General features: G+C 36.7%; 2 protein-coding genes across 5 annotated transcripts; both read left to right on the forward strand.

Moving 5' to 3' along the window:
- The first annotated feature begins 1643 nt into the window (after positions 1-1643).
- On the forward strand, positions 1644-5068 carry LOC147868388 (uncharacterized). Of its 4 annotated transcripts, none has more exons than XM_087318601.1 (8): positions 1644-1803; positions 1883-2046; positions 3390-3449; positions 3509-3619; positions 3773-3826; positions 3944-4009; positions 4102-4180; positions 4878-5068. In XM_087318601.1, exons 1-8 carry the CDS (start codon positions 1756-1758, stop codon positions 4953-4955), a joined length of 660 nt encoding a protein of 219 aa, XP_087174727.1. In that variant the 5' UTR covers positions 1644-1755; the 3' UTR covers positions 4956-5068. The 4 variants fall into 4 exon arrangements, with proteins under 4 accessions (XP_087174727.1, XP_087174724.1, XP_087174737.1 ...); XM_087318598.1 differs by having other exon boundaries at positions 1646-1803; positions 1883-2047; positions 3385-3449; XM_087318611.1 differs by having other exon boundaries at positions 1647-1803; positions 3524-3619.
- A 2127-nt stretch (positions 5069-7195) lies between these two features.
- Positions 7196-9076, forward strand: LOC147868389 (uncharacterized). The gene has a single exon (XM_087318622.1). The coding sequence runs from the start codon at positions 7327-7329 to the stop codon at positions 8515-8517; it is 1191 nt and encodes a 396-aa protein (XP_087174748.1). The 5' UTR covers positions 7196-7326; the 3' UTR covers positions 8518-9076.
- The last annotated feature ends 4571 nt before the right edge of the window (positions 9077-13647 follow it).

Here is a 13647-nt window from a genome sequence, read left to right on the forward strand (position 1 = left end):
GGTTGCGTACTTGTTGCTTTATGATGGATCGTGTAGTCGAAATTCTAGATATTCAAAATGCATGATTGATATAAATACATAAAGATTGAGATAAAGAGATTCTATGCTTGAATTCAGAGGGCCATTGCATCGTGTAATGTGTTTGAGCGATAACACACACACACACACATACATACATACATACATACATACATACATATATCATGGAATTGTTCTTTGATGTTTATTTCAAGAAAATATAGGGTGGAAATCTGTATCAACGTCATTGGCTGGTTTGTATTAATGGTGGTGCAATTTTGAGAGTTTCTTTGCAATTTTACATCTGAACCAAGCTATCCTGATTCCATAAAAATTAATTTGTATTTGGTTTCTTCATTTTGAATTATTGTATATCGGATGAAATTTTGTTGATAATGACGGATTATTTTCCAAGTGGTAAAAAATGTTTGTTTTGCAAGTACTTCAATCAACACTTTACTCTCTCCCCCCATTGTGCCCCCACCTTTTTTTATTTCTATTTAAGCACTCTTAACTAGTTCTTGGTGGTGTGTGTTGTCTTTAAAAATGTCTGTTATCTTTAAAAACAAGGTAGCATCTGATGGAAGGGGGCCTGTATTATCTTGAAAAAAGAAACAAGAGGTAATCAGCCCATTTATTGGACTTCTAGAAAACTTGTGATGGTACATTGCAAGTTTAAGGCTCATTGTGCCAATCATGCAAAGGGCAGGTTCATGTAAAAGATGTGCATGAGAGGTTGTGGTTGGTTCAATTCTTTGATGGATAAGCTTGGGTATTCTCCAAGTATATCAGTTACCAACATGATAATAAAAGATTCACATATATTATAGTGATCCAGTCACTATTGCCATCTAAACAATTTAAACATTATCCTCATTTTTTGTGCAACTTCTACTATAAATACTTTTTTAACTTCGTTAGTTTCTCCTAATTAGCATTTGGTGGAGGCAATGGCACGTTAGATGCAAAGCTATATTTGTTGGCCAAACTGTTAGTGTGTTTGAGTGGAGGAATAATGAGCAAAATATTGTTTTTCTCATGGGTAGCATGGGGCCAACTAAATGATTGTAAAACAACACTTCATCAAGAGATAATGATCTCAAGCTAAAATATAAAGATAATCTTTATAAATGACACGCTATCACTTTCTTATAAATCATTAGCATTGGCAATAAAGCAACAATATAGTGTGGAAATTAAAATGGTATAACGAATCTTATTATTTTCACCCACAAAGTATATGAACATTTTTTATAATCAATATGTCTCATCTTTTCTTGTAATTAGGATTGCCTTGAGGCTTACAAGGCACACCACCTGGCAATCTAACTGTTGTGCTCATATGCTAAAACATAATGCATTTTTAATAAAGACAAGTAATGGGAGCACATGTTACATGTTTTGTTAGAAGGTGAGGGTGCTTAGGGTTCTCACATAGGCGACTAATTGTCAAAGGCGATCCGATGCACCCAAATTGCAATCTCTTGTTTCCAATCCCTTAATGCGTGTGTGATAAGGGGAATTTTACGGCAATCCACAGAGCTTGCTTTTTTTCGCCCCCGACTTGTTAGAAACATAAAAGATCACATAGCCTCAGCAAGTGTATGTACTCCTTCCTTATCTTAGCATCATGGTATGGCTTTCTGAGATGGCCTTTCCTTCATTTCAAACCCACGTTATATTATCGATCACTTGCTTCAAGAATACTCTGAAACCACCGTTACTCATGCCGTCGACATGCTCCTGCAGTCGCAGAGCTTCTTCCGGCCTTCACCGCCATGTCCTGTGAGTACTACTCATTCCCAAGCTAATCCATTTCATCCATGGTAGCTCTGTCCCATCACCTTGTCCTGTTTTGGTGTAGATCAAGAACCCTTGTTATATGAAATGGATGTGGGGAAGAAGAAGCATCGACACCCTGCCTTCGTCATGCTTTGTTCCTTTCCAAACAAGGCATGATTTTGTTCGCATAGCCACGTCTCTTGAGAATGGTGGACGTCCTCTTCTTTATCACCTACAGGCTGGCAAGGTTAGCGTCAATTTCTGTAATGTCGCTACTTTATCCATGTAAAAAAGGAAGATAATTTCACCCAATGTGTTTGAAATCGATTGGAAAATAAGATTTTGTTGAAATGTTTCAATATGAGATGGACCTTCACATCAATTTGTTCGGAATGATTTATTAGCACCCAAAAGTAAAAAACTCTTCCTCACCTTTGGTGATCATTATTCACAAAAGGCACTAAAATTTTTGTTGCACTTGGTAATATTTATTCAATAATTTCTTACAGCCAAAAGTAATAGCCTAAAATTGTTCAATTATCCAAAGCTTAATACATGTCATGGAAACCTGTTGAAAATGTATAGAAAGTGATAAATCTTCCTCCAATTTTTTCTAAAGGATTTATAAGTTGCTAAAGCTTCCATTCAAATTTGTTTAAAAAATTCGTTTACACTGAAAGGGATTAAACTTCTAGCGATTTTTTTTAATATGTTTATTGCTAGTTATCTCTAGTTTAGAGAGATATTAGAGGTGTTTATATCGTGAATTTTAAATTTTGAAGCTGATTTACGAATAATGTGAGTGTAAATTGCACAAAAACAGTTTTTGTATTATGAACATTGATCTGCACTTCCGATATTTACATTCACTATTTTAGAGGTATTTATAAATTCAGTCTCAAAATTTACAAGTGTTTCAAATTCCACTAGTGTAAGCCATACTAAACCAGGGTTTTTCCAAATACATTATTCGAATAACCAGGGAACTGAACTACCAAAGGACCCCAAATTTGAAACCATCTAGAATTCTTGGAAGCATGCTAAATGACAGAACCGTTCTAGCATAAATAGGAAATGATAGTTGCTTGAAGAAATGGACTATCCTTGTCTGTATCACACGAGGCTGTGGTGAACGCATACCTTGTGTGTGCAAATTTTCTGTTGTAGGGCTGGTAAATCGATACAAATTTTCTGAGATTTGTGTAATGCAGGGTTATTGTAAAGCATAGTTGTAGAGTACTTAGCATAAAATACACGTAAAATACGTATGCTAATTATTCTGCCTTTTTTTTTGAATACTTAGGATATTTATTCTACAGATAAAATACGTTAAATACTTCTTAAAAATTTATTTAGAATATGTTAAAATCTCATTAAATACATAGAATACGTTGTGAAAGTTTTTAGAATGGAATTTCTAAAACATAGAAGAGGTGTAAAATACTTCAGAGTATTCTGAAATGACTTCTAAACGTAAAATACACGTTTTCTAATACCCTATGTCCTATGAAGTGTTTCTTATTCCCTGAATCCATGATATCAGCATCCAAATTTCATCACATTGTTCCATTGCATGTCTTTAAGGATCGGATTCCAGATAACTATGCATCTACAGATAACAATTCCAGAAAAGAGGAGAGCAAAGACAAGTAAAGTATTGTTTTTTCTTTTTTCGGTAAATAAAATTGTAAGCATATCTAATGATTAGGTTGTCTGTATCCAGTATCATGGCTAAATTGAAGAGGTATGGAGTAGCAGGTGTCTTGTCGTATGGTCTCTTAAACACGGTCTACTATCTTGGAATGTTTCTATTCGCATGGTAAGCTTTATTTTGCTTCATGCATGAAAAACAAAACTAACCTTCACATTACAATAACATAAGCATGTGAACGTCTGTGCTGTAACGTTGTTCAGCACCCTTTTATCAAAAAAAAAATACAACATAATAATAAACTCTGTCTTGTCTGACTAGGTTTTATGTCTCCCCAGTTTCTGCTGGCCTTGGCTATAGAGCTGCAGCTGAGAGGTAATGCTATCTCTTGGACTGTAAAAAGCCAAAGATTTATTCACCATCTTAGGTGATTTCAGGATGAAGAGTGGATTTTACTACTCAGCTTGAAAATTTGGTAGTACTTATTGGCAGGTTTATCAAATTATTTGCGTTGGTCTGGGCTGGTAGCCAGGTTACCAAAATACCTAGAGCTGGCTGGTATAGTCAATGGTTCTTCAGTTGATTTGACTGGAATGCTTAGTTTGTATGACAACAGTTAATGACAAACACCTGTAACCACTTGTTTGCAGTGCCCTTGCCCTTGCTCCAGCAATAGACAAGGGTCTCACTTTCTTCACAGATCATTACAAATTCAAATCTAGGGGTCAGGTATTTTTCAAACTTTTGTGTTTTAAACCCTAGGATTTTTTTTTGTAAGATGAACCAAATTGTAAATGTCTGGTGTTCATGTGGATGCATCTACATTACCCTTTTGGTGGAAAAAATACATTTTAGAACCCCTGAAATCTCCATGTTTGAAAAACATATGTTTCAGAACCCCTGCAATTTCCATGTATGCAAAATGCTCCCTTTCAAGTATGAAAAGTGTTTTTGTACATGTCGATATGCAATAATCCGTTTTTCCGATCTTATGTGGACAGTAAAGAAAATGAGACAAATAAGGATTTCATAGAAAAGGAGGGCACTCTCTCAGGCATCTTATAATCTCTTCTTCGTTAAGATTTATTAGCATAGCCTTACTAATAGGACATTGTTTGTTTTATGAAGAGCCTAGTTTGGAGCATTTTTTGTAAAACCTAAACTTAGAAATCTTATCTATTTATGAAATACTGCTTTTGAATCAATAACAATACTCCATATTTGGTGTAGGAAACTAGCTGCATTATTTCATTTGTGTCTGTTGAAGCAATGATCTAATTGCAACTTCCACCTCATTTGGATCCATCATTCAAAAAGCCTAGGAAAGTGTGCTTCACATTGTGCTTTGTATGTGATGCCACTTTTTCCTGTGTTGATTTACATGTTGTTATAGAGATCTCAGACATGTTAGGTTTGTAATTTACAGGCCTTTGGGATTATTGTTGCTTCATGCGTTGGGCTTGCCTTGGTAGTTTTTGCTGTAATCACATTTTTGTGGGCGTAAAAGGCATCAGGAAAATGTGGCCGTGTCAATGGATTAGAGTGTTGTAGAAAACTCCACGTACAGCTTCTACATTGTTCTTTAAGTTTTTCATTTTGTACAGTGGTCAATTTTCTTATAGTTGGAGGGTGGATCCTGGATATTGAACTGCCATTACACTAGCGGAAGTGCAATCTGATCTTATTTGTGTAAAGGTTTTGATATGCAAGAACACTCAACATCACCAAAACGTCATTAATATTTTCGAGAAAAAAACTTGAGCATTTTTGCTAGATCATTCCCTTATTTTAATAAAAGAGCTCAATTTTGTTTTACAAAAACCATCCAATTATCTTTAATTATAAGAACATACCTATTAGTCATGTTGTATGTTGAACGTTTCAAAATTAGACTTATGAAACAATAGGTTGTTTCTTTAGAAAGGCAATTCATGATTAGAGAGAAAGTGTCTCGTGCTTTTAATTTAATAGAAGACTAACATTTGACAACAATTGTTTTAATATAATGTGTTGTATAGATGAGGTAGATATATTCCTTTAGTTAATTATATTGATCATGGCATGCAACTAACAAAATGCATTGTTTCACATGATTTAATATTGCGATTAAGTTTAAATGCAAATCTAGGAATGTTTGTGATAAAAATGTATTGTGGTGTCCAATGCAAGAATAGATGTGATAGCAGTTGTTTGTAATAATCATGGTAATGACGTGATTAGATGTACACATTATTACCCTAGAATGGTTGGAATACCAACTTGTTTTGTAATGACCATGGTATTGAAGAAAATAAGTGCACATATTATCCAACCTATGTATACAACTTGATATGCACTATATGCCATGGAATGCATTCATGTAGTCTTATGAATACAACTTCATCATTAGGCAACACATTATGGAGTTAACATCCCCAAAAATTGATTGGAAACATTAGAGTTTGAGACATGGATTTTGATATGCATATTTTATTTCAACATCTAATTAAGTAGCAATAACATAATTAAGCATAGATATGACATCTACTAGCTAGCAACAATATTCAATATTCAATGTGGTGGTAGTTTACATGTTTAAATTTTGAATTAGGTACTTACCTGACGTAATTATCTTTGATGCGTTTGTCTTCAAGAAACAAACAACTAGTTGGTTACCTAATCTTCTATTTGGGTATCTAATCAACTTGGAAATTGAGATAGGTGAACGTGAAGCTATTTATGGGACACATTATCAAAGCTAATGATAAACCGATAACAACAATTTGAGATAGGTCAACGTGAAGTTTGAACCATTTTTGTGTGTGTGTGTGAGAGAGAGAGAGGGAGAGAGAGGTTAAATGTGAAAGTTAGTTGCAACTCTTGATGTTTAAGAACTTTACTAATGGATGTCAGAATCGAAAGTGTACACTGTGACTATGAGAGAAATTTGTGCAAGTATTGAATTTGGTTGAATATGTGTGAAGGGCATAGTAAGATGTGATTAAAGGTAGAGCATCATATGAAATTGTAATGCTCAAACTCTCTAACTTGTTTTGGGCAAAGCGTGCATGCGTGCATACTTGATTACTCTCATCATGTGGGCCCGAACACCTTGTCTCACATAGTAGTCAGTGTGAGCTAAGTCACATGGTAGCAATGGTTTAGATGGTAGACATCAAGATTGGGTTCTAACATGTATTGGCGTGTTTGGTTTCCAGGTTCAGCGAACGCCGAAGAACATGGTTTTGTAACTAGGTGCAAAATAGGTAGTATACCGTGTGAAGCATAAGCCTCCGCAATGGTCTCATGTCATGATACATTGGAGTTGCAAAAAGGCCTCATTCATAGAGGAATCTATTGTTTCATCATGAAGCAAGTATTTTCCACCCCATCCTCCAAGCCATTTTCCCATACCTTTGTATCAATCAGAAGCACAAATGGGTCGAAAAGGTATTAATTGAGAACACAACACTTTTAAGTTCTCTATGATTGCACGTGTTCTCAAATGCATAATACGCTCTCTTTCTTGGACATTAACATTCACATGGAGCTATATATATATAATGAATGGGAGAAGGAAAGTTCCTTACCAAATCAAATATATCCTCCATATGGGGATCCGCCCTCGAATAAAGCTTCTTATACATACATATGTACATGTACATGTACATGTGTGTGTGTGTGTGTCTCTCTCTCTACATATATTAATATATACAGAAAGCTGCAGCTCCTCTATTCTGGATCCCTTTTCTGCAAAAAAGAAAAGCAAAAGAAGAGGGAATTTCAGAGCTTATGTCTTTACTCTGTTCCCCTTCCCTCCCCAACTCTCTCAGCGCAGAGCTTCTCAGGTATGCCCACACACTCGTCCTGACTCACACTTGCATATACACATCTAGATGGAAAATTGCACACAAACAGTCCAATTTGCATCAGAAAGATGTGAATTACCTCACAATAGATCATGCCTTTTACCCCCTAGAAAAAGGCTTCTTGCGAGCCTCAAGGAGAGGCGGAACATTCCAAAGCGAGAAACATGTCCACCTTCTAGCCCTTGTGGAGGTGAGGGAGGAGATTTCGAGCCAAAAAAGAAAACATTGGAGGTGGCAATAACAAGGAGTAGCTGTAAGCTGACAGAACCTACATCTAATCCTCATGAGAAGAGTCTTGTGGATTTGTGCTCTATGAAATGTTGTCATTGTGGTGATTCTGGAGTGCTTTTGCATCGAATCTCGGCCGGCCATGGAAGCTATCGATGTAGTACTTGCATTCTGGCCTCCAACAAACACATGTATTGCTTCCTTTGTTTGCAAGTTATCAAAGAAAACATACTATCACCATCATCGCTATCAACTCTATCGTTTATCTCCTGCCGTATTTGCGAACGCTATGGCCACCTCGATTGTGGCCGGAAAGTATGGTCTCCTTCTGCTCTTGATCGATCTGATCTTATTTTATGTGATGAATGTATTGCCAAAGATGATATTAATAGCCCTCCTGAGAGGGTGAAGAAGAAAGCCATTAATTCTATGTCTAAACAAAAGCTTAAAACTACAATGATTGACCAAGAAGTTGTGATTGCTGCTAGGATAGTGGCAGCCCTAGCAGAGAAGGAAGCTCACATGGCAAAAGCCAGAGCTATAGATATGGCCAGAGTTGCTGCAAGTGCAGCTATCCGAGCTAAGGTTGCGCTGGACAATGCATATGACCTAAATCACATGCAAAGAGAGGAAGAAGGGGAAGCTGAAATTACTATGAGTGATGAACAAGAGAGAAGTATATCCAAAACCCATAACGGTTTAAAGAAAAGGGCATTATCTTCAATTGTTGCATCAGAGATACTCTGTAAGGAGAGTAATGATAGCTATGAGGCGACCGTAAAATCAGTTAAAAGGAGGAAGTGGAAATGTTCTTCGGATCATATGGCCTGCTCTCCTCATCCTGTCATGAAAAATCAAGGCATTGCTTCGAGTGCTAAAAGGAGAAAATATGTGTCTTCAATTCCGACATGCTCAGTTGTCAAATACCAAGGGTCAAAAGTAACTGATTGTAAGTCTAAGAGCTCTAAAAAGCTGTTAAGGGTAACCTAGGGTCTTTCTTCTCTGGAGCCTTTGCCATAGGAAAGGGTGATAAGACATTATCGGATATTCCTTAGAGCTTCGACAATCAGGGAGCTACTCTTGGTACCTGAGTGATGTGAATGATTCATTTGCCGTTATCTGATTTGTCAGTTCTAGTGTGAATGCATCCATCCTGCTGTCTTCCGAAGCTCACATTTAAAGATCTTCCACTGTAAGTGGATGCAATCATTCACAGCATGCAAATTATCGATGCACATTTCAGATCACCAATGGCCTTCTAATTGTGTCATTGAGGATTATTCTAACTCACTTTGATGATGACCCAAGAAAGAAGGCTATTTTAAATCCTTAACAGATTGATGGCTTCAAACATTGTGATGCATTCCAAGCGACCTATTAATACTGAAAAGATCTCTTAACAAATGTGGCACTCTCTTGATGTCAAGTGACGGTGTCCAGTAGGCATTTCTAGCCTTGCATTTGGCTTGTGGAATCATGATTGTTAACCCAACTTCCCAATTGTTGTCTTCTATGATATCTATTTATAGAGTTTCCTGTAGTTCGTTTATCAAGTATATATACTGTTTGTACATCTATTCAGTTTAGGTTCCTACTCTCCATGGTTTACCAGGCATTCCCTACAATATTAACTCTGAGCAATTATTGGATTGACATATATTTTCGTTGTAAATTGTCATAACTGTATTTCCTTGTGGTTGAAAAGAAGAGCTATAATTTGTTCAAGAAATTGTGCATATAATTCTACATTATGTACCATTTTCTCTTGTTAAATTTTGATGATCCATCCTGCCATTGATGATCAAACATAGGAAGTCAAATTTTATTATGAAAGCTACAATTTTGCTTACATCGCATGTTCACTTTCTTACATCAACAAGCTTCATAAGCAATGCCATGAGTTGTTTAATTTCCTTCACCATGTGTTTTATTTTCTAGCCTTAGTAGCCGTTAGTTTTCGATGTGTCTTCTTATATAAATATATCTTTGTTATTGAATATACAATTATTCTTTCTAGTTCTTTAGAAACTGAAAGTGATTATCTATTGATACATATATTGATGTGTTAGTGTATCCAACATATTGGTAAGCATTTTGCAAGATTTCAATAATACATTTTAGCTATCCCCAATTATTTAAACTCAACTAGCGAGGCTATAAAAAGGAAATGTTAAGAACTTATGAGATCTTATTTAAAGCCTGAAAGTTGGTGTAAATGTTTTCTCGTCTGATATTTTGCGAAGGTAATATGCAACAGGTTTTAGGAGCCTCAAATCATATTCATACTTAGGGGCTTATTTCCATGGAGACATTTGTGAAGTGAAAATATATGTTATAGCTCTGGTAAAACATTTGTAAATGGACCATACTGAGTAAAACATTGAAAGAAGAGCACAAAATAATGAAATCAAACACATTTGCAAAGCATTACTGCAAAATGTATGTGCCATTATAGAGATAGCTTAGATTCTAGGAATGTATCCAAAAAATGGCATATGCCACTCTAATTAGTTTCATTCATATGAATCCATTTGTAGTGAGTTCAACCTCTAATATTGGTACAAGCTGACATGGAGGACTTAGATGTCATGTGCTCAAATCCCCTTTGTTGAATTATAAGCAAACTGACGGTAATAGAGATAGTGTTGTTTGGGATTGGATTGAACTGAGAGGTATATACCATTGGTATCATTGGACAAACAATGATTCATCGGAAAACTTGATGTAAATTCACCATCTAAACATAGACCTTTGTAAACTGCTGCGTGGGAGAGAAATAGTGCACATCTTCATTTAGATATCTTGAGACGAGAAATAGACTTGGTCGAGTTTCTAGGTTGCTTGTTGCTAATGGTGATCCGAGGGTACTTGCTACTGACATTGATTCAAAATAATTAAGAAATGCATTCTGCCAATCACAAGATTGAAGTAAAGATCCCGCTCTCTCATTAGGAAGTAAGCAAGTGTCAACTGATCAATCGAGATTATTTTACAATCTTGATTTACTGCTTTTTAGCTCTTATTTTCTCATTAGTCAGCTTTGGCAAGACGCCAAACTAATGATGCAATCAACTTCGCATAGGAGATTTGGTCACCGTGATGTTAAATTTCACGCCATTCATTAGGTGGTAGCCTCTATATGCTTTGTGTCCAGGCATCCAACAGCAAATCCTAAAACCTCTTTTCATTAGGAACAGTTTTGCCAAACCGCTGTTCCCTGAGGAGATAGAGACACTGGTAGTAGCTTTTGGATGCGATGGATTATCTTGGAAAAGAAAGAATCATACACTCTGAGATCCTCCAGAAGGAGTTGTTTCCTGATGATGTTTTAAAACTGTACTGTGATACTTAGTATGTACACTAGATGTGGTTTTCTTGATGAAGCACAAGATGTGTTTGATGAGATTCCAACCCCTAGTGTTGTCTCTTGGAATGCTTTAATAACGGATATGTACAATATGCATATGATGCCGAAACCTTCCAGTGCTTCAAATGAATGTGAGATGGACTCGTGCCAAATTCAGTTACCTTTCTATGTGTTCTGAAAGCTTGTGGCATCAATGGATCTTCCTGGTTGGGACGAGAGGTACACAATGAAGTTAAGGGATGTGGATTACTTGAAAAGGATTTCATGGTTGGCACTACTTCAGTCGATATACATGTATTCAAAAATGTTCAATGAGCCTCTGGAAAGAAATTGGATATCGTAGAATGTACTCATCTCTGGGTGTGCTCAACACGGGCTTGGAGAAGAAGCTTTAAAATTCTTGAAAAAGATGGAGGAAGGCTTCTCTCCGATTCTATCACTTTCGTCTGCATTTTGAAAGCTTGTTGCATCATTGGTTTACCAGAAATGGGAAAAGAGATACATGTATGCTGAGATACGTAAGAAGGGTTTATTACAAAAAGATAATCGTCTCGGTTACACTGCATTGGAAAAGCATGGCAAATTTTTCATGAGCTGCCATGATGTAATATGATCTCTTGGAATGCATTGATTTCTGGATATCATCATCAGGGGTTCAGTGATGAAACTTTGGTCATTTTTGAACAAATGAAATGGAAGGGATTCTTGCCAAATGCAGTCACGTTTAGTTGTGTGCTGGAATCCTGTAGCAGCATTGGATTTCTTGATCTGGGAGAGGAGATACATCGAGAGGTGGAAAGCCAGGGGTTATTGCACAAAGATATTACTCTTGGTAATGCACTAGTAGCTATGTATGTATTCAAAGTGTGGTGTAGGTGAAAGGGAACAAGAAGTGTTTGATGAACTTCTAGGATAGGATGTCATTTCGTCGAAATTATGCATTGGATGGACGGTTATGCTCAAATTAGTGAAGGGCAAACGGTTCCGAATTTATTCTTGAAACTTACAACTGAAGGTATTGATCCAGATCTGTCGACCTTCCTTACTGTGCTACATGCATGCAGTCATGCTGGTCTAACAGAGGAAAGAGAGGTGGTGTTTAATTATATCAACATTGTCTACCAGTTAATCCCAACACCAGAGCATTATGCTTGCGTGGTCGATCTTTTCAGCCAGGCGGGGTACATTAACAAAAAGCCCTATCTGTGATTGAGAATTTCCCATCTACTGATCATCTTCAAGTGTGTTGGACTCTGCTGCTGGCTGCATGTTGAAAGTGGGCCTTTGAGCAAAAGCACTACAGATAGATCCAAACTATCTTAGTGTTGTATGCATATTATATGGATGGCACAAATATATGGAGCTGCTGCTGGTAAAGCTGAAAACGAACATTGAAGCCTTCTAAGAGAAAAACAAAAGAACGGGCATGCTGGGATATTCGTGATGGACAGATGCCCATAAGAATGCCGATTCGCTTATAAATGGGGACGGTAGGCATCCGCAAATTAAAAGTATCAATGCGAAGCTAGAGGAAATCTGTCCAACATTTCTCTAAGAGGGCAGCTTTCCATTCCCTCATTGGATGCCAGAGACCATTCTGGATGATATGCAATCTGGCCATGCAGAGAAACTTGCCATGGCATGGCATGCAGCCTACCTGCTCAATACCCCGAGAGGCTGATCAGTTGCCATTAAAACACATATGCCTGTGTCAAAGATGGAGATACAGAATATTCAGGTCATGAATAGTATAAGAATTTACATATTTGGCGAGGTTTTTCATGACAAATTGAAGCATCTTATCAAGACACAATTGTCCCTCTATATTTTGAAACACACAGCTTGTTTCTTTAACTAGCTCTATTTCGAAACACACAAATTGTTTCTTTAACTAGCTCTATTTTGAAACAAAACGCAAGAAAAGGAGAAGAAAATGGTCGTAGAAATTCATTCTTATATTTTCAGTTGTAAAACATCGTGAATATCTCGTAATTTGTACACTACTAACGAGTTGAAGGAAATGCCATTTCTTTCAAGTTTTGCACACATTTGGAACATTATGGAAACTGTGAAATCCAACATGTATAGTTCTTGTGAAGTCCACAAGACTAGGCTTTTCATCATTGTTATTAATGATTCTTATTTTTATGTAATAAGGTTTGGGGATATGTTTGCCAAGCCATATCTCGATATAAGTGGATCATAAAATGTATAGATTTGAAGTTTGAGATGTGGAATTTGATAAGGCAGAATGTAATATTCACGTGACCAATGAATTTAATTTAATTTTTTTCCAAAAAAAAACTCTTTCCATTAGTTCTAAAATTTTACAAATGAGACGATTATGTACAAATCCCTGTAGGGACGCGATAGTTCAATCTTATGTGGATGCCCACTGACTTAAGAAAGGGAGAGGACAACCATTGTTGGAGGAAGGCAATTCGTTGTCTTTCAACTCCATCGGAGCTGCCCTTGAGGCCATCATATTGGCTCTTTAGAGTGGCTACAATTTCAGTCCATATCTCTTGTAGTAACCTTGTTGGATGTGCGGTTTGGTTAGAGAAGACTCGCCTACATCGTTGTTTCCATAGAATCCAAAGGGTTATTGGGCTGACCAATTCCAACACCTCATAAGATTTATCATTAAGAGGAGTCAAGTGGACATTGCCATTGGAGGAGAAAAAGACCTCTTGTGCTTTTATCACCAAAGTCATCCGCTCCTCCTGATGCTCGTATCTGCCAACTACGGTCTG

The sequence above is a fragment of the Azolla caroliniana genome, unplaced genomic scaffold, assembly GCF_043228905.1.
Source record: "Azolla caroliniana isolate FFs.n. ecotype wild unplaced genomic scaffold, voAzoCaro1.0.p SCAF_1, whole genome shotgun sequence".
Classification (NCBI taxonomy): domain Eukaryota; kingdom Viridiplantae; phylum Streptophyta; class Polypodiopsida; order Salviniales; family Salviniaceae; genus Azolla; species Azolla caroliniana.